Source organism: Lepus europaeus, chromosome 7, assembly GCF_033115175.1.
Source record: "Lepus europaeus isolate LE1 chromosome 7, mLepTim1.pri, whole genome shotgun sequence".
NCBI lineage: Eukaryota > Metazoa > Chordata > Mammalia > Lagomorpha > Leporidae > Lepus > Lepus europaeus.
In genome coordinates this window covers 19,038,797-19,060,846 of record NC_084833.1, presented here as the reverse complement: position 1 = coordinate 19,060,846, position 22,050 = coordinate 19,038,797, and the positions used below count along the sequence as shown (strand labels likewise).

At 41.9% G+C, this 22,050-nt stretch overlaps 1 protein-coding gene across 7 annotated transcripts in view; it reads right to left on the bottom strand.

The window, feature by feature from the left end:
* Nucleotides 1-22,050, bottom strand: part of PHF21A (PHD finger protein 21A) — a 225,658-nt gene that overhangs the window by 181,140 nt on the left and 22,468 nt on the right. For 5 of the 7 annotated variants that reach the window (XM_062196254.1, XM_062196248.1, XM_062196253.1 and 2 more), the window contains exons 2-4: nucleotides 11,375-11,412; nucleotides 9,555-9,666; nucleotides 688-830 (exon numbers count right to left, since the gene is read on the bottom strand). In XM_062196254.1, coding sequence (XP_062052238.1) covers nucleotides 688-741 — 54 coding nt within the window. In that variant the 5' untranslated portion in view covers nucleotides 742-830; nucleotides 9,555-9,666; nucleotides 11,375-11,412. The remainder of the gene's footprint in view (nucleotides 1-687; nucleotides 831-9,554; nucleotides 9,667-11,374; nucleotides 11,413-22,050) is intronic. The other 2 variants (XM_062196251.1, XM_062196252.1) reach the window with 1 other exon arrangement.

The following is a 22,050-nucleotide window of genomic DNA, read 5'->3' as shown; positions in this document are numbered from 1 at the left end:
CAGCTAATATCTAAAAACCAGATCTAAAATATTATTTAACATAATAAATGTTATGATATTATTTAATATATTATTTAACATAATAAATGTCAATAATTGAGTTAGGGCAGTGTTTTGATTATAGTTAAATTTAATTTTGCATATTCCTATATTAATATATATTTTATTAATATTATAGAAACATATTAGAGAATATATTTATAATATATTTTATTTATATGTTTTATAGCTATATACTTAAGAGGTTATTGGTCTAGGTACTTGAGGCAAAGTGTAAAAATTGTGAAGTTTGAAATTTAAACATCTCTGAAGTCGATCAGCCTTTCTTCACTAAAGATTGGAATTAAGGTGTGTGAGTCCCCTAAGAGCACAAACCTCAGTGCACTAACAGCTGCCTTAAACACGTCCCTTTCCTTAACACGTGTGGTTCTCCAAGTCTCCAGCTGGATAATCAAAACAAGTTCAACACTTTTGGGATATTAATAATTTTTTTTCAGTTTTTTCCTGGAATGGAAGTCAGGAGTATTTATCAAAGTTCTTAAAACTAGTATCAAAAGGCAAATGACATGACTTTTGTATAACTGTCTTACAGACAATTAAAACTATGCTGAAAACCAGAGATGGGCCTATTGACTAATCTTAGCCATTCCTTAATAACAAGATGTGGGAGAACCAATCACAACTTACCTGGTGAACCTGAATTTCCACTTTAAGAGCCTCCTGTAGAGTCTGCAACTCCATCCTCTACCTTCTCCACTTTCTGTTAGGCCTGCTAATTTATAGGTTCTTCAGCCTCTGCTTAAAGTAACAAACTCCTCTTCTCACTGCAGCTGTAGAAATCATAACGTATTTCGAGTCATCACATTAGAAATACAGAAAATGTTACATAAAATATTAGTAAAAAAAATGATTCTTGAACACAAGCAAAAAATTCCCACATTTTTTTTTCCCAAAACAATTTGGTACCAAAATTTTCTGAGTTTTATCCTTTGTGTATTCCTCTACAGAACACTTCAAATAACTTAGAAATGAAAAGAAAAACATAAGGGGTTAGCAGGTTAGGTAAACATCGAAGCACCCGTCTATGTGCTCTGCCACAAGATATATGCCACATACTGACCCACTATGTGCACTGTCCAGAGTTATATACCACATACTGACCCACTATGTGCACAGTCCAGAGTTATATACCACATACTGACCCACTATGTGCACTGTCCAGTTATATACCACATACTGACCCACTATGTGCACTGTCCAGTTATATACCACATACTGACCCACTATGTGCACTGTCCAGTTATATACCACATACTGACCCACTATGTGCACTGTCCAGTTATATACCACATACTGACCCACTATGTGCACTGTCCAGAGTTATATACCACATACTGACCCACTATGTGCACAGTCCAGAGTTATATACCACATACTGACCCACTATGTGCACTGTCCAGTTATATACCACATACTGACCCACTATGTGCACTGTCCAGTTATATACCACATACTGACCCACTATGTGCACTGTCCAGTTATATACCACATACTGACCCACTATGTGCACTGTCCAGTTATATACCACATACTGACCCACTATGTGCACTGTCCAGTTATATACCACATACTGACCCACTATGTGCACTGTCCAGAGTTATATACCACATACTGACCCACTATGTGCACTGTCCAGTTATATACCACATACTGACCCACTATGTGCACTGTCCAGAGTTATATACCACATACTGACCCACTATGTGCACTGTCCAGAGTTATATACCACATACTGACCCACTATGTGCACTGTCCAGAGTTATATACCACATACTGACCCACTATGTGCACTGTCCAGTTATATACCACATACTGACCCACTATGTGCACTGTCCAGAGTTATATACCACATACTGACCCACTATGTGCACTGTCCAGTTATATACCACAACTGACCCACTATGTGCACTGTCCAGAGTTATATACCACATACTGACCCACTATGTGCACTGTCCAGAGTTATATACCACATACTGACCCACTATGTGCACTGTCCAGTTATATACCACATACTGACCCACTATGTGCACTGTCCAGTTATATACCACATACTGACCCACTATGTGCACTGTCCAGTTATATACCACATACTGACCCACTATGTGCACTGTCCAGTTATATACCACATACTGACCCACTATGTGCACTGTCCAGTTATATACCACATACTGACCCACTATGTGCACTGTCCAGAGTTATATACCACATACTGACCCACTATGTGCACTGTCCAGTTATATACCACATACTGACCCACTATGTGCACTGTCCAGAGTTATATACCACATACTGACCCACTATGTGCACTGTCCAGTTATATACCACAACTGACCCACTATGTGCACTGTCCAGAGTTATATACCACATACTGACCCACTATGTGCACTGTCCAGAGTTATATACCACATACTGACCCACTATGTGCACTGTCCAGTTATATACCACATACTGACCCACTATGTGCACAGTCCAGAGTTATATACCACATACTGACCCACTATGTGCACAGTCCAGAGTTATATACCACATACTGACCCACTATGTGCACTGTCCAGAGTTATATACCACATACTGACCCACTATGTGCACTGTCCAGTTATATACCACATACTGACCCACTATGTGCACTGTCCAGAGTTATATACCACATACTGACCCACTATGTGCACTGTCCAGAGTTATATACCACATACTGACCCACTATGTGCACTGTCCAGAGTTATATACCACATACTGACCCACTATGTGCACTGTCCAGTTATATACAACATACTGACCCACTATGTGCACTGTCCAGTTATATACCACATACTGACCCACTATGTGCACTGTCCAGAGTTATATACCACATACTGACCCACTATGTGCACAGTCCAGAGTTATATACCACATACAGACCCAGTGAGCAGATAAATCTCAGTTCTGCCCAAGGTGAGAGGCTGGTCAGGGAGACTGCAATACCCAGCATACGCTGTCCTTAGAAAGACACATAACACAGTCATACATCTTTTTAGTTGCACAGAGTGAACTGGAGATTTCAGGGTCTCCCATGAGTTTAAGCATACGGGAGTACTTTCATTCAGATGGGCTCTTATTCTATTCACAAAATAAAGAAACTCGGCTTGTGCCGCGGCTCACTAGGCTAATCCTCTGCCTGCGGCGCCAGCACCCCGGGTTCTAGTCCCTGTTGGGGTGCTGGTTCTGTCCCAGTTGCTCCTCTTCCTATCCAGCTCTCTGCTGTGGCCCAGGAGGGCAGTGCAGGATGGCCCAAGTCCTTGGGTCCTGCACCCACATGGGAGACCAGGAGGAAGCTCCTGGCTCCTGGCTTTGGATCGGCACAGAGTGCTGGCAGTAGCAGCCATTTGGGGGGTGAACCAATGGAAGGAAGACCTTTTTCTCTGTCTCTCTCTCACTGTCTAACTCTGCCTGTCAAAAAATAAATAAATGAATAAAAAATAAAGAAACTCAAAACAAGGAAGTTCTGGTATAATTTACTAAAATTTAACAAATGAACACTTAACACAGATAAATGCAATGCAATTTAACTGTGCTATGCACAAAGTTATGACAGGGATATTAAAAATATATCTGTCATGCATAACGTACGATGTAGTCTGGCAATGGAACAACACCTTCCTTTCAAACCTACTAGCGTGTCTCTCTCTCTCTTTTTTTTTTTTGACAGGCAGAGTTAGACAGGGAGAGAGAGAGAGACAGAGAGAAAGGTCTTCCTTCTGTTGGTTCACCCCCCAAATGGCACTACAGCCGGCGCTGTGCCAATCCAAAGCCAGGAGCCAGGTGCTTCCTCCTGGTCTCCCATGCAGGTGCAGGGGCCCAAGCACTTGGGTCATCCTCCACTGCCCTTCCAGGCCACAGCAGAGAGCTGGACTGGAAGAGGGGCAACCGGGACAGAATTGGCACCCCATCTGGGACTAGAACCCGGGGTGCCGGCGCCACAGGCAGAGGATTAGCCTAGTGAGCCGCGGCACCGGCCCAGCGTGCCTCTTTTGACTGCACAGGGAACTGCATGTGGAGATAAAATCAGAGGTCTAGATTCGGGAACCTGAATGTGACACCCATCCTAACTCTCCTATCCCCTCTGCTCAGCACTACTGCAATTTAAATTAACTCAATGGCGAATTTATCCTTTAATTTTTTTCCTCTATTTTTCTTGAGTGTGGTTTGAGACATGATTTTAGGAACTCTGCCAAAGCTAAAGTCTGTCTTTGCCTAAATAAATTTAAACTTTTCTTCAAATATCTTTTCTTCTTTGCCCCTATAAAACCTGTAGCTAGAGCAGCTTCACAGCCTTCATAACGATCAGAAACCCAGAACTGCTGCTCCTTAAACCAGTACGAGAGACATCATCTTCACCTTGCATAGTCATTATTGAATCTAAGTTTTCTAAAAGTCCTTTGAAAACTATTTTAACAGAGTTAGAACAATTAACTGCAGAACATGTGAGTGCACTTTAAAAAGTTCTTGGAGAAATGAAATTTAAAAGTTAAGTTTATTTTGGTGCAAAAATAGTTGAAATCCACACAGTTTTTTAATAATGTGCATTTTCCAACTTTCTGAAGCATTCTTGTATCTTTATGATTAATAGCTTTTACTATATTTGTTTAATATTACTAGCCTTAAGACATCCATAGGTTTTTTTTAATATCTTTTTTTTTTTTTTTTTTTGACAGGCAGAGTGGATAGTGAGAGAGAGAAGACAGAGAGAAAGGTCTTCCTTTTTGCCGTTGGTTCACCCTCCAATGGCCACCGCGGTAAGCGCGCTGCGGCCGGCGCACCATGCCGATCCGATGGCAGGAGCCAGGTGCTTCTCCTGGTCTCCCATGCGGGTGCAAGGCCCAAGCACTTGGGCCATCCTCCACTGCACTCCCGGGCCATAGCAGAGAGCTGGCCTGGAAGAGGGGCAACCGAGATAGAATCCGGCGCCCCAACCGGGACTAGAACCTAGTGTGCCGGCGCCGCAAGGCGGAGGATTAGCCTGTTAAGCCATGGTGCCGGCCAAGACATCCATAGTTAACTTCTCCCCTAGGGCTTACATGCTATGTTATTTAAAATCAAATATGGGCCGGCGCCGCGGCTCAACAGGCTAATCCTCCGCCTAGCGGCGCCCGCACACCAGGTTCTAGTCCCGGTCGGGGCACTGATCCTGTCCCGGTTGCCCCTCTTCCAGGCCAGCTCTCTGCTGTGGCCAGGGAGGGCAGATGGAGGATGGCCCAAGTGCTTGGGCCCTGCACCCCATGGGAGACCAGGAGAAGCACCTGGCTCCTGCCATCGGATCAGCGCGGTGCGCCGGCCGCAGCACGCCTGCCGCGGTGAACATTGGAGGGTGAACCAACGGCAAAAGGAAGACCTTTCTCTCTGTCTCTCTCTTCCTGTCCACTCTGCCTGTCAAAAAAAAAAAAAAAAAAAAATCAAATATGCTAACCCAAAAAGGAACAAATTCTAAAAGTGAAAAATTCCTTCTAACTTACATTTGTGGTTTACTTTACAAAGATACTGCTAATCAAATAATTATATAAAGGCAGTATACTTAGGGGAGATAATTTGGAAAAGGAGACCTTTTTTTTATTTGACAGAGTTAGTGAGAGAGACAGAGAAAAAGGTCTTCCTTCCATTGGTTCACTCCCCAAATGGCTGCTACGGCCGGCGCACTGTGCTGATCCGAAGCCAGGAGGCAGGTGCTTCCTCCTGGTCTCCCATGCAGGCCTAGGGGGCCAAGCACTTGGGCCATCCTCCACTGCCCTCTTGGGCCACAGCAGGGAACTGGACTGGAAGAAGAGCAACCGGGACTAGAACCCGGCACCCACTTGGGATGCGGGCACCGCAGGCGGAGGATTAACCAAGTGAGCCACAGCGCCAGCCCTAAGGAGACATTTTTGATGAACAAACCTGGGTACTCTAGTTAATGATCTTTTAAAAACTGCTTTAAATTATAATAAACACGTAAATGTAATAAACATTACAGACTCTGACCAAGATTTTTGTTGTCATCAAACAATATTACATGTATAGCAATAGAAGATGTTAAAACTACAGAGCCACTTTAATTTTAAATACTAAAATAACTTCTTTACTCAAATGTTGAGTTGTACATTACAGTTGTTCTTGTAAATAGTATTTAACTTTAATTCCTGCAAGTTTCTATCAGAAAATGTGTCCAAAGGTGATTCCTTAAAATTTTTATCAAATCAAGAATCACCCTGAAATTGAATGGCTATTTCCAAAACCAGAAAGGCTTTATTTTAGCCTACTGGTAGTACCTGTGACAGCAGAGCTCAACTCAATAAACTCTGGAAACAAAGGAGAAGTTAAAAACACGAAGAACATACAAATGTACAAACAAAGTATTAATATAGTTCATACAAGTAGAGCTCTCACAAACTAATAACAAAAATCTGTGAAAAAGCAACTCATAGAAAAGGAAATAACAATAACCAACACACACGGAAAACTTCCATCTTCAACACACAAATGCAGATGTTAAGAAGATGAGTTTTGTCTATCAAACTGATGAAGACCTGTAAAAACAGTAATACTCTGAACTACCCAGGATTTGTGTAAGATGGCATGTTGGAATTTGCTGATGTTTTTCTGAGTGGTAGGTTCCAAGAGTTATTTACTTTCTTCTTTTGGGGGTACTGATAGTTTCTAATTTTCCATGGAAAATATGCACTTTTTAAACAAGAAAAAAACATACTGGGAACTGACAGATAAAGCATCATAAGATTTTTATACTGATCCCACAAAAAAGCTCACAGGAAAAGTAGAGTTTAACCTGGAGATTCTAAATGTCCAAGAGTGGCCTACACAATAATAAGCCTGCAATTCAAGTTAATGAGGAGCTGACAGCTTTTACGTCCTCCATCGGGTCGTTGTCTGCTTATTAGAGACACAGTAAGGCATGAAGTTTTATTTGGCAGGGACTCTAAACACTAATTACTCATTTTATTTCAAAATAAAACTGAAGGGTTAAAAAAGGTAGTGATTAGACAGAAACTTATGAAGGCTTAGAAAATTCATCTGAAATCCTTCCTTAGAAAGGTCTCTTTCTCTGTATCGACTTTAGGAGACTGGTCTCCGCCTAAAGGAACAAATGTATATTACAATGTATTTATAACTTTCAAAGACAAGACAAACACATGTTGCATCCTTTTAAAAACACTTTGGGATCTTAGACGATTCATGCACCCATTATCTGAACACTAGTCAGGGGCAGTTTATAGTATCAAAAGAAAGCATTATTTGCTAAATTTATAAATGATGATTTATTATTTTTGGCCAATTCTAAGAAAAAATAAATAACGAATCAGTTGCTGCAAGGTGAATATAAACACTCCCAAGACAGTAACAGACAGATTCTATGCAGACACAATGCCCTTCACCACTCTGCAGCTCCACATACTACCATGAGCAGGGGTGGGTACCCATGTAAATACCAGTGTCTGCAATCTGTGAAGCTGGAGATGTCACCCTACCCGGATGCCTACTGGCCTCTCATCCTCAAACAACAAAAACAAAACATAAACCAAATACATGAACAAATAAACCCTCCAATAAACCAAACAGACACAAAATCAAATCTCACGTAGAAGGTAGCTGTGATATCTAGAAAAAATATTCACCATCCCAAAAAACAAAAACAAAAAGAACAAATCCTACTTACTCACTGTGTGACTAGCTACTCTCATACTAAGGGTACGTTTGCTTGTAAACCAGAAAAATGGGAACAAAATCACCTACTTGGTAAGATTATTATGCAAGGTAAACTTAAATGAAAAGCCCTTTGGAAACTATAAAGCTTCCTGCTATCCTCAACACACTTAATTCTTTTCTTCATACTCACAACCGTTTTTATAAAACTTGACATAGCATACTTGTGGAAGATTGTAGGCATTTCAATTCTCGAATTCTCCATGAAGAGTCTGATTTTCTGAGAAGAGCTCTGCTTAGAGATACATGACCTCTAGATAGTTGGCTATGACCCCAGCCAGAACTCTGGTTTTACCACTAAGAAATATTTTCCCCTGTTACTGAATTGACATAAATCTTTGTTCAATCAAAACTGGACATGTCCATCAACGGTTATTTTAACTAACAGTAAGTCATGACACAGTGTGCCCCCAGGAGTCCCTAACCAGGGTCATTCTGTGTTCTCTGCACCATGCATTTGTTGGTGTAAAATTCCTCTGCTTTTTATCTATATTCTCAGACACAGTGTTTCAAGTAGGCTTAATTTTTTAAAATGGGAAACAGTAGAAAGTCTTAACAGCTCTATGTATCCTAGGCACCTAATATTCAAATGTCAACTTTCAATTTGTGCAAAACACTCATTTCTTAGTATATGTATAATAGGCTGGGAGATAACGTCTTTATTAACTCAATTATTAGTGCTAAAAAGTATCATGGGTGCTAAAACTAATGTTCTTTTAATAGTATTTATTGAAAGCATTAATATGTATTAACACAAATCAATAAAAAAGTGAGAAAAAATTTAAAACAATGTTTGTTTTCTTATCATTTAGCAAAAAATTGTCAACACGTTTTAATCTATTTTCATGGTGGTAGTTCCTTGGGGACCCCTGCACACCCTGGTCAACAGCAATTGCTACTGGCACAGGAAATCTGGTAACCCTGATGTCGGAGGCCGCCCTTAGAATCCAGCAAGGTTATCTGTGGGCAGCCACAGACAACAATCACCTTAGTCAGTTGCTTCGAAACTATTAAATTCAATAGTTAACTGTTTCCTATTAAATGATAGTTCCTAATTCTTATGTTTCTGGGGGGCAGGAGGGGAACAGGTCCTCACTTTACAACACAGGGACAGCTGACGGCCACAGCCCCTGCACCTGAGGGTGCCTATGGCACAGCTTTCCCTTCCGCACTGCCAGCTTCTCAGGTCTGCAGCAGTGCCCTGCACTCTGCCTGCCAGCCTGTCCCAGCGTCCGCCTGCAGCTGCCCATTTCCTGCGGCCCAGCCTGGCTGCACACTCACATTCTTGGGCCTCCCATCTTTCCTTACAGAACTGAAGCATGTCTACTGAAATTATCTCAACCATACAAAATAACAGGAGCATTGACATAAACTTGAAAATTCACAGAAATTCAAAACGAAAGAAGTTAGAGCAGTGTATAAAAGCATAACGACAATGAAGTTAAGATTTTAGAATTGGCTGCCATATTTACCAGAATGTTATTTAAAGACGAAGGAAGGAAGGAAGGAAGGAAGGAAGGAAAGAAGGGAGGGAGGGAGGGAGGGAGGGAGGGGGAGGGGGGAGGGGGAGGGAGGGAGGAAACTAGCTGTCCACACAAGCCTAGTCAGATCTTAAAATTATACACCACACAAAGAATAACATAAGAGGGTGGCAGTCTCAGCATAACCCATAAATACTTAATAAAAGCAGAAATTATGGAAGATAGGTTCAGATCAATATAAAGAAAAACTAAGGGTTAGAGCGGTACAAAAAAAGAATGGGTTACCTTATGAGGTAGTGGGCTCCCTGTCATTAGAAGTATTCAAGAATGCTGCACATCATATCCCCCTCTCGGAGATTCACAATGCACATTAGCATATTAAAGGTTCTGAGAAGTCCTGCAGTAAAGAAACCTGTTTAACTTTTTAATGCGGCATTTCCCAAATTATTTGACCACAGAACACCTTCCCACCCCCACCCCCACCTCGATAAAATTTATTCAGTTTCTGTGGAACTACAGTTCCTCAGAATACATTACAGAAAACCACGAGTATATTTTTTTTAATGTAGTATCCAGTGTGCGCCTGAATCACAACCTGTCAGGGATACTGGAGATATTGCTACAAGGGTAGAAGGCTGAACGGGATGGGCCTTAAGTTCCCTTCTCTAAGTCTCTGTGCCTCTATTGCATCTCAAAGCAAAGGTTACAGGATTCTCATTATTTATTTTAAAGGTTCCATGAGGGAAAGACAAGTAGAATGAAAAGGTACTAAAAGGCAAGGTTAACTGGTTCAAGTGCCCCCTTTCCTGCTCAGAGCCCAATCTCTAAAACATAAGAGACATACCTCAAGGCCCATAAATGACCAAAAAGAAGTCTTAACAAAATATCTCCTGTATCTAACCCACCCACTAAGTTAATTACTATTTGAGAGAGAGGATTAAAAAAACAGTAGCACCCTTGCAGTAAGGGACTGCCCTATTTCAGCTGTCTTGTTTTGCTTTTTTTTCATAACATACACTCCCCAAATAAAGTTAATATTTATTTGATGCTTAATCACTAGATTGCCTTGTGCAATCTGTGATCTTGAATTACACATTCAAAGAAATGATTAAGTGTGATGATTTATAAGCTGTTAAAAATCTATGAAATACTGGGAAAAACTGTATTTGTATATATGCCCTCATACATCACGTCTCTCTCTCTCTCTCTCTCTCTCTGTTTTTCCTCTGTAAGAATTATATAGAACATCACACGCTAAAAACAGTGTCAGACATGAAGCCAATCCAATATTAAGAATATAACTGCTTCTTTTTTTTTTCTTTAATTTTTGACAGGCAGAGTGGACAGTGAGAGAGAGAGAGACAGAGAGAAAGGTCTTCCTTTGCCGTTGGTTCACCCTCCAATGGCCACCGCGGCCGGCGCGCTGCGGCCGGCGCACCGCGCTGATCCGATGGCAGGAGCCAGGTGCTTCTCCTGGTCTCCCATGGGGTGCAGGACCCAAGCACTTGGGCCATCCTCCATCTGCCCTCCCTGGCCACAGCAGAGAGCTGGCCTGGAAGAGGGGCAACCAGGACAGAATCCAGTGCCCCGATCGGGACTAGAACCCGGTGTGCTGGCGCCGCAAGGCGGAGGATTAGCCTGTTGAGCCACGGCACCGGCCAAGAATATAACTGCTTCTGAATCCCAAATTTCAAATTCAAAGTCCCCATAGTTATTATCCTAGCAATTTCACACATACACTAAGGCCGTCATATTTAACAGCATATTAAGTAATATAAAACACAATGGGAATGTTAACTTTTGAATTTCCTGACTTTTGAATTCTCAACCCTAACCACTGCATTAAGAACATTTTTGGCAAGGGGTACCTTCATATTTTAACAGGTTATCAAATGAGGAACATGCAAGCCTAGCAGAATTATTAGAGAAACAAATGCATTTGATATGGCTAGGTGAAAGTAGACAAAAATTCACTTTCACTTCAGTGTAAACATCAAGGCCTCATTTCTGCAAGAAAGCTTTTTTGCAAAAGAAAAAAAAGCACTAACTATTTGAATTATTACCCAGCATTAGGCACTTTATGGCTGCCTAGTAAAGACACTTACCAATTTTGGGGAAAGTGGCTCTCCAGCGCTCTATCCCCCTGTAACAGAAGAAGGGGAAATGGAATTAGACTACAAATGCAGGCTTAGGAGATGGCACCAAAGTTGGCGACTTAAAAATTTCTACCTGACTTTAGGGGAAAGCAACATATACAAGTCTCCAAAATTTTAAAATCCAAAGGGGGGGGGGGGGGGGGGAGGAAGGGAAGAAACAGGTAGTTTTTACAGCAAAGAAAGAACTCAAGCTCATTAACTCTCCTCTTTACCATGGGTTTTCAAGACAAGGAAAAGTTTCCCTTTCCTGAGACTCAGAAAGAAAACAAATGCAACTCATCTCAATAACATCCAAGTACACCCTCTTCCCCAACAATGACCTTCACTATGTCTTGCTCTATATTAACAAATCAAAACCTCATCAGTCTTTAGTTTGGGCCACTTAAAAGACCTTCTTTCAAGTAATCTTGAAATAGATTTGCCTTACATTAGTCTTTAAAATTCAGAGCATGATATATGAAATACAACTACATACGTAAATAAACAATGTACAGTCAGAATTTTAATTAGATTCTTCATTCACTTTCTGACATGTGTCTCACCACTTTAAACTGTAAATCACACAGACAAGATTCTTTTCCTATGCCACATTTCTGACCAGTGATAAACCCACAAAGAAAATCAAGGTTTTGATACCCTCATGCAATATTAGAAAATAAAAATTAATCAGGGGCCAGCGCTGTGGCGCAGGTTAATCCTCCGCCTGCAGCGCCAGCATTCCGTATGGGTGCCAGTTCTAGTCCCGGCTGCTCCTCTTCCAATCCAGCTCTCTGCTATAGCCTGGGAAAGCAGTAGAAGATGGCCCAAGTGCTTAGGCCTCTGCACCCATGTGGGAGACCAGGAGGAAACTCCTGGCTCCTGGCTTCGGATCAGCGGAGCTCTGGCAGATGTGGCCATTTGGAGAGTGAACCAATGAAAGGAAGACCTTTCTCTCTGTTTCTTCCTCTCACTGTCTGTAACTCTACCTCTCAAATAAATAAAATCTTGAGAAAAAAATTAATTAATTTGCCCCTAACATTTTCATATTAAATTACTTAAACTCCACATGCCATGGCTCTTTCCCCTCACGCTTTAAACACTATAGGATATTACTCCCATAGGGTCTCATCTCTTCAGGGTATACAACAGATCTTTATGTCACTCCATTATAATCTTTGTTTAATCATGGACAGTCAGACCACACACACAGTAACATTATTTAAAAGGTCCCCAATTCATACAGCTAAAAGAAATTCAATTTGCTGTTCTATCCTGCCTCTTTAGCAGGAGTCCCTTTTAAAATTCTCAAGCCCACCTAAATGATAATTCTAATCACCTAGATTAGAATGACCTCAAACCAAAAGAAAAATCATGAGAAAATGTGCAATGCAGTTAGGTCAAAAGTGGATTATTAAGACTATAGATAGGCCGGCGCCACGGCTCAATAAGCTAATCCTCCGCCTGGGGCGCCAGCACCCCGGGTTCTAGTCCTGGTTGGGGCGCCGGATTCTTTCCCGGCTGCCCCTCTTCCAGGCCAGCTCTCTGCTGTAGCCCAGGAGTGCAGTGGAGGATGGCCCAAGTGCTTGGGCCCTAAACCAGCATGGGAGACAAGGAGAAGCACCTGGCTCCTGGCTTCGGATCAGCACGGTACACCGGCCGCAGTGTGCCAGCCGCGGTGGCCATTGGAGGGTGAACCAACGGCAAAGGAAGACCTTTCTCTCTGTCTCTCTCTCACTGTCCACTCTGCCTGTCAAAAAAAAAAAAAGACTACAGATACCTATAGGACCCTGCACCAACTCAAAAGACCCGCAAAACAGAACCAGGCACACGGTAAATGTTCAGTGAGTGTTTGTTAAACCAATGCACTGACTGGACAGACATGTAAACTGTCTGTTACAGGTTTATCTTCCCTACTAAGCCTTTTTTTTTTTTTTTTGTTATCTATGGATAATTTCTTAAGCATTGAGCTCCCACAGCATTATTCCTTAAATGAATAATTTTCTTTTCTTTTTTTTTTTTTTTGGACAGGCAGAGTGGATAGTGAGAGAGAGAGACACAGAGAAAGGTCTTCCTTTTTGCCGTTGGTTCACCCTCCAATGGCCGCTGCGGACGGCGCATCGTGCTGATCCGATGGCAGGAGCCAGGTGCTTCTCCTGGTCTCCCATGCGGGTGCAGGGCCCAAGCACTTGGGCCATCCTCCACTGCCTTCCCGGGCCACAGCAGAGAGCTGGCCTGGAAGAAGGGCAACCGGGATAGAATCCAGCGCCCCAACCGGGACTAGAACCCGGTGTGCCGGCGCCGCAAGGCGGAGGATTAGCCTGTTAAGCCACGGCGCCGGCCTAAATGAATAATTTTCTAAAACTGTTTTTATCCAAACTGTTGATTAGGAATTAAAATATTGCCCATTTAAAATACACAGTAAAAGGAAAATAACTGATAAATTAAACTATAATTAAGACCTTTTCTTCATCCTAAAAAAAAAATACCACTGAGAATGTGGAAAAGCAAGCCACAAAATCTGAGATGACAATTAATATATACATATGTAAAAACAAATGCTTATACCCAGAACCTATAAAATAGTTTGAAACAAAGCTATCAGGATGGAGCTGGATTTTTAACTTCTACTTTTAAGGCATACGAGAAAATAAAACCACATGAACTCCTATTAAGTCATATTCATCAAAAAAGGCAGCACTGGGTATGCATACCATATCCCAGGGCATTTCCTCCAAAAATCAGTAGCAGAGTCAATCTTAGGTTGAAAGAATTTTACCAAGAGGTCATGAAAACATGACCTCTTGGAACTGCTCTTAAAACTGCCTGTAAGGACTGCAAAAATCACACAGGAACCCAAATCCCAAGAAGTTAAATGACTCCCTCAAAGGTCACCAGGCCAGTAGGCAGAAACCTTAGAGGACAGCTCGCAGACCCTGCGATTCCTCTGCCAGTCTTCACTCTGTCTTACCCAGTGTCAGTACCCAGGTACTCTTCTAAGAAGAGTACAAAAACTACGTAAGCATTGGAGAAATATGTTTTCAAAAATCTGTGTATAAAGTTTAAAACAAAAACTCATTCAAATAAGCTATCTAGGGCAGATTTGAAAACCTAGAATCCTTTAAGTCCAGGGGACCTCCATGAGGGTGCTTCACAAAGTGGCCAACCCGAGGACACCAGATGCTAAAATTTGTACGTTTGAGCACAGCCACAGTTTGCACAGAGGCTGACACCCAAAAAGAGTAAATCTTGTTTAGAACAGTGATTCTGAAACTGTGCATCAGAGCTGCCAGTGTGCTTCTTCTGAAGGGATTACTGACTAGCATTTGAAATTGATAAAGAAAAGTGAATATTTTATTCCTATAATTTAATGAGGCTGAGCAGCAGAATTATATATAAAATTTTACTTTTTATACTACTCAAATGCAGAAAGTATTTAACGCAAGCATGATTTCCTCATGTTAAGCTGATTGAAAGCCCACTTATTTTGTTTTTCATATACATTTCACATTTATAACCAAGGCAGCTCAAAATTTTAACCATATTTGCTTAATTTTTTCAATACAGATTTATTACTGAAAAATACTTTCAAAACACATAAGTTAGAATAAATTAAAGCAGGTTGGTTTTCAAAAATGATGGTATTATCTTGCTTACATAATGTCACACAATTTTTGGCAAACTACAATTATTCACCTCACAGGCAGTTGCTTTAATCAGAGCTGGTAAAGAATCAAACCATTCAGATTTCTGATATGGTTGTAAAATTTAAAATATTTTAAGTAAATAAAAGATGGTCAATGACTACCTAAGTTTCTGTTGTAAAATACCTAAGGCCTTTGCATATAAAGAATCTATATTAAACAATAAAGTTTTGCAGAGAGAAAGTTTAACACAAGATGTTTTAGATTCGGCTAAAATTTAATTCACCCTACTACAAATTTCAACTATTACGTTTATAGCCTGTGCTCAATCATAAATTTTGATAAGGGACTAGAATAGCACAGATAATTGTCATTCAAAGACAGTTTAAAATGTCACCTTACCCAGAAGATTCTCTCTCTCCTCTTCCCTACTACACCAAGCTGACAGTAGTCCAGTAACAGAGGTTTCTATACGGTCAGTTTTACTGGTTTCCATCTGCCCTTCCCAACTTCCATATAAGGAATCGGTCCTTTAGGCCTCAACATCACAACCATCGCCCATCTTGTCTGCATCCCTTTACCCTCTCAGGGTCATCCATCTAGCAATTCTCTCTGTACTCTCAGGAAGTATCAATGTCTGCTTCATCATTGCTGGATCACTTTGTTCCTTTTTTGAAAAAAAAAAAATATATTTGAAAGGCAGTTACACAGAGGGAAGGAGAGACAGAAGCAGAAATATCTTCCATCTGCTTGTCCACTCCCCAGATGTCCACAATGGCCAGGGCTAAGCCAAACCAAAGCCAGGAGCTTCTTCCAGGTCTCCAATGTGGGTGCAGGGGCCCAAACACTTGGGCCGTCTTCTGCTGCTTTTTTCAAGCCATTAGCAGAGAGCTGGATCAGAAGTGGAGCAGCTGGGACTCAAACCATCACCCATATGGGATGTCAGCATCAGAGGCAGCAGCTTTAATCGCCATGTCACAGTGCCAGTCCACTACTTCTGTCTTAAAAAAGCAAAACTGGGGCCGGTGTTGTGGCATATTGGGTTAAGTTGCCACCTGCGGCACCGCCATCCCATAAGGACACCAATTCTGATACTGGCTGCTCCACTTCTGATACAGCTCCCTGCTGGTGCACCTGGGAAAGCAATGGAGGATGTCATAGGTCCTTGAGTCCCTGTACCCACATGGGGGACCCAGGGGAAGCTCCTGGCTCCTGGCTTTGGCCTGGCCTAGCCCTGGCCATTATGGCCATTTGGGGAGTGAAGCAGCAGGTGGAAGATCCCTCTGTCTCTCCCTCTCTCTGTAACTCTTTCAAATAAATAAATCTTTAAAAAAAAAAAAAAAAGATGGGCTGGCACTGTGGCATAGCAGGTGAAGCTGCCACCTGCAGTGCTAGCATCCCATATGGGCACCAGTTAGAGACCCAGCTGCTCTGCTTCCAATCCGGCTCTCTGTTGTGGCCAGGAAAAGCAGTGGAGGTTGGCCCAAGTGCTTGGGCCCTTGCAATCACGTGGGAGACCCAGAAGAAGCTCCTGGCTCCTGGCTTCGGATCGGCCCAGCTCTAGCCATTGAGGCCATTTGGGGAGTGAACCAGCAGACGGAAGACCTCTCTCTGCTTCTGTTGCTCTGTAACTCTGCCCTTCAAATGAATAAGTAAATCTTTAAAAAAAAAAAAAAAGCAAAACACCGTGGCCTTGACTCCCTGTTTTGCTTTAGTTACCATCCCATATCCACGCTCCTGTATATACAGCAAAACTCCTTGAAAGTTAACCACACTCCTTGTCTCTAATTCCTCTCCTCTCATTCTCTATTGAACCCACTCCCTCAGAGGTTCTGCTCCCTCCATTCTTGCCAGATCACCCTTGGCCTCCTTGTTGCTAATTCTTCACATCCTTGTTCCATCAGTCTTACTAGACCTTGTCTCTTGAAAACTTTTTTCTGTCGACTCGCAATACATTACCCTGATTTGATTTTTCTCCTAATATTTCTGCCACTCCACTCCCATCCCTTTCCTAGCTCCTCCTCATCTCCAAGATCTCAACATTTTGAAAGGCCCCAGGGCTCATTTCTTGGAGCTCTTCTTCATAGGTGATCCAGTCTCATGGCTACGCAAGGATTTACACACTGACGATTACCAAAATGTTTATCTCCATCCCAGACCCTTCCCCTGAATTCCAAACTTCCTATGCCAACTACCCACTCAACAACTGTCCAATACGTAGCTCAAGCTCAGCAAGTCCAAAACTAAACTCCTGACTATCTATCCCCAGAACTCTGAGTCATTTGTAGCTCAATAAATGGCAACTCCATCCCTTCAGAAGAAAAACCTCACCATCACCATGACCTCTATTTCCCACATCCCCACATCCAATCCAACACCACCTTCAACATCTATCTACTCTGACCACTTGCCTCAACTACACTGACACCTCCTTGGTCCGAGTCACTCTTATTTTCCCCTAGGTCAACGCAATAGCCTCCTAACTGGCCTTCCAGCTTCTACTCCAGCCTGCTGTGGTCTACTCTCTCAGCAGCCAGAGTGATCTTTGAAAACCCAAGCCAGAGCTTGGTACTTCTTTGTTCAAAATCCTCCAATGGCTTTCCATGAAATTCAAGGGATCTCACAATGGCCCACAGGGTACCCAGTGATTTGGCCTTGGCTACAATCAGCTCGCCCAGCCCATTCTTTGTTCAATCTGCTCCACCAACCCTGGCCTCTTTTCTGTATGTCACACACTCTAAGTTCCCAGCTTGGATCTCTTCTACTTGCTTTTCTTCCTGGCTGGAACACTCTCTTCTCCAAATATCTTCACGGTTCACTCCTCCAAAATGCTGAGGAAATCTACAGCAGTAGAGAAAGTAGGAGTAGGAGAAAAATAAAGACTAAAACTTCTACCAGAATTAGTGCCCTCCCTGAACTTTTACTGATTCCCTTTTTTATACCAAGAACACCCTTTGACCTTCTTTCTCACTATCCAAATCTCATCCCGACATCAGCATTTCAAAAAAGACTTTTGTCAATTCTCCCTGTGGCTCAGCAGGTTAAAGTCCCAGCCTACAGCACTGGCATCCCATATGGGCACTAGTTAATGTGCCTGGGAAAGCAGCGGAGGATGGTCCACGTGCTTGAGCTCCTCTGCCCACTTAGGAGACCCAGAGGAAGCTCCTGGCTCCTGGCTTCAGACCGGCCCAGCTCCACTGCAGCCACTTGGGGAGTGAACTAGCGAATGAAATGTCTGTCTGTCTCTCTCTCTCTCTCCCTCCCTCCCTCCCTCTCTGTAACTCTACCTTTCAAATAAGTAAATGAATCTTTAAGCTCCTGGAGTGTTTATCATCTTTGTCATTCACTTTAGAATTTGATCAGTCTCACATTGTAATTTATCTCCCTAACTAGATTTACACACACACAGAGTAGATGCCTCATACAAGTAGTTCTAGTACTGAGGCGCAGTGAGCGGAGCTGCCACTTGCAATGCTACTGTCCCATGTTGGAAAGGAGTTTGAGTCCTGGCTGCTTTGCTTCCAGTCCAGCTCCTTATTTATTTATTTATTTATTTATTTATTTTTTTTAATTTTTGACAGGCAGAGTGGACAGTGAGAGACAGAGACAGAGAGAAAGGTCTTCCTTTTGCCGTTGGTTCACCCTCCAATGGCCGCCGCGGTAGCGCGCTGCGGCCGGCGCACCGCGCCGATCCGATGGCAGGAGCCAGGTGCTTCTCCTGGTCTCCCATGGGGTGCAGGGCCCAAGGGCCTGGGCCATCCTCCACTGCACTCCCTGGCCACAGCAGAGAGCTGGCTCCAGCTCCTTATTAATGTGCCTGGGGAGGCAATGGAGGATAGCCCAAGTGCATGGCCCTGCCTCCCATGTGGGAGACCCAGACAAATCCTCAGGCTTCTGGCTTTGGCCTGGCCCAGCACCAGTCATTGCACCCATTTGGGGAGTGAACCAGCAGATGGAAGATTTCTACCACTTGCCTTTCTAATAAATAAATCTTAAAAAAAAAAAAAACCAAAACTTTAAAAATAAAGCTTCATAGGACTTTCCCTTATAGATTTTAAATTCATTATGTTTCATCTGGAGTCAGGTATCTGTATTTTTTTTTAAGTTCCCTTAGAAAATTGTGATGGGCAGCCAGGATTAAAAACCACTGCCTGCCTTACTGTTTCCTTCAGTACCTAGGAAAGCAAGCTCTCAAATACATTAAAATGAGAATGAACCCCTCGGAATACCAGATCCATACCTACATTTCACAGGGGAACAGAAGACCAAAAAGTCTAGCTGACTATCTAAAATCTATAAAGATAATGAGACAAAGCTCAGCCTAAAATCCAGATTTATAGCTCTCAACCCAGGAATCTTTCCATTAGACTTACATAAATAAATTAAAATAATAAAAATCCACAGTTCACAGAGATCAGCAGTAAACAGTTGAGTATCTAACACTTGACCAGAGACTACAATGTCTAGGCTCTAAATCAGTGCCTATTAACTTGAAAAAGTCAGCCACATTAACAAACAGAAGACAGGCCAGAGAGTGGTTGTAGGAGGCTTACAGGTTTTAAAAAGTAACTTGGGAGAGGGCATTTGGCACAGCAACCGAAGCAGCACATCCTGCACTGGAGTGCCTGGCTTCAAGCAGCAGCTCCAATTCCAGCTTCCTGCTAACGCACTCCCCAGACAGGCAGCGGTGATGGCTCAAGCAGCTGGGGCCCTGCCACCCATGTGGGAGACCTGGGTTAAGTTCTGGGCTCTTGACTTTGGCCTGGCCTAGCCCTGGATATGGCAAGCATTTGGGGAATGAACCAGTGGGTGAGAGATCTCTTTCAAATAAACAAATTTTTAAATAAAGCTTTAAAAATAATTTTTATTAAATTCTTTTACAATATACACAAAGACCATTAAAATTAAACAATTTTTTTGAGGAGTCGCAGAAATTAATGGAGAGAAGAAATCTTGCTTCATCATGTTATGAAGCACAAAAATTCTTCTTCACACGCTTCCACAGCTCACAAAGCTATGAAAGTTGTCTGAGTCTAATCATCATAATGAAAACTTCTTAATTACAGATCAGATTTAGTAAATCGCTTTATATCCCAAGACAACTCAAACTCTATGTTAATAATCAGCTAACCTCAGGACCAAAACTCTTGCCATCAACAACAGAAAAAAAAAAAAAAGGTATCTAAATGGCAGTATTAAAGAGTTTGGGCTCATGCTGGTGTATAGGGATTTAAGCAAGTGTGTCCTATTAATGCTAATGGGAGTTCTGAGTGTAAACCCTAAGTACCAAGGAGGAGGCTCAATGCCCAGCACTGCATCTGTGAAGACCCTGTCTACCGCACTAACTGCAACTACTGGGAGTTCTTCTCTCAGAAACGGGATAATAGACCCAAACTCCTGTCTCTGAAGCACAAAGATAATTCAAGTGAAAGTCACTAAGGAAGGTCACTGGTAAACATCAGATTTTAAAAACACACACAAACAGCTAAAGTTAAATAACAATTTGTTAATGTGTTCATTAAGGACATTTTATGAAATAGTGCCAACATGCACAGAAGAAATCAGTGAATTGTCGGAGATAAAATATCTCAAAAGTAAATTCTGCAGGATTCAATCAGCCAAATTTTTAGAAATTAAAGCACAAGAAACCCAACTACAGCCAGAAGCTTATCCAAAGACACACACACACACACACACTCATCCCACAAACTCCTCCCCTGATGCAGCCCTAAGTACACTACAATCCTTGCTTTTAAACACACAAGAAAACTCCTGCTGCATTGATAGCCAAGGATAATCACACAGTACTTCCAGACAAACGGATAATGATCACAAGCTGCCAAGGACAACCAAAACTAACTAAATAAAAATTACAGCACCTTATTGTGTTCCATCCTGCCTCACTTCTCAATATAGTACCGCGGCACTTACCAGGCTGGAAAATGAGCAGGTGCTTTTCAGGCTATAGAAAAATTAGTCTCTCTCTCTCTCTCTCTCTCTCTCTCTCTCTCTCTCTCATACACACACACACACACACACACACCCCTCTCAAACACACAAAGGGGATGATACTCCTGCACTGGAAGGGGCTGGGAAGTGCTCTCTGTTCAGCCTATAAAACTACGAGTAGGCCTTACCAAAGATGTGAGGAAAAAGCCAAGGGTTATCCCAAATTCACATTTCAAAGGTTACAAGATTTAACATTTATTTTAGTTAAATAGGCTTTGGCAACAATCCATTCTTTAAAAAGGAAAGAGAAATTAAGATTTTTCACCAGTTTTTATCCCTAAAGAAAATTAGAATCTTTTCTTTCTGACTACACAGATTTAGCAACACAAATAAAGAACCCAGACTTCAGGCCTAAAAACTAAAAACGGTTCCATACAATTCACATTAAAGAAAAAGAAAGAAAGAAAACCTATGTACTCAAACATACTTTATCATCACTGCTATCATTAATGAACATTTATCTTTTTATCTGTACTTTGAAATGTCAATGAGAAACTGAAACAGCTACAATATGCTAGGAATTTTAACTTTTGAAACAAAACCCACAACGAGACAAAAGTCTGAAGCACAAAACCTCAATCATGCTGATAAGTAAGTGGTCCCTAAAACTTGAAAGTGAAAGCAATACAAACCTAAAAAAGAAGTTACTTGCTTGATATTAGCGCTAGCCTTTAAAACCAAAAAAATACGTTCTGTTACAGAAGACTGAAATCAGGGCTTCCATTAACCTTGTTTAAAAAAAAAAAAAATCCCATGAGCATGGATTTTTTTTTTTTCCTAAGTCTCTTCATCAGAGCAGCATGGGGTCCCATTAGGCACCCTATTTTACTTCCACCTTATAAATAACGTTAGCTATTCGCTATTTCCATGGAAACCAAGTACAGAGAAACCCACTTAAATGAATACCGGTTAAAGGAATAAGTTTTATTTTAGAAAGGTTTTGCTGTTCTAGATGAACTCTACTGGGGAATACTACAAAGTCTTCTTAAGTATAAT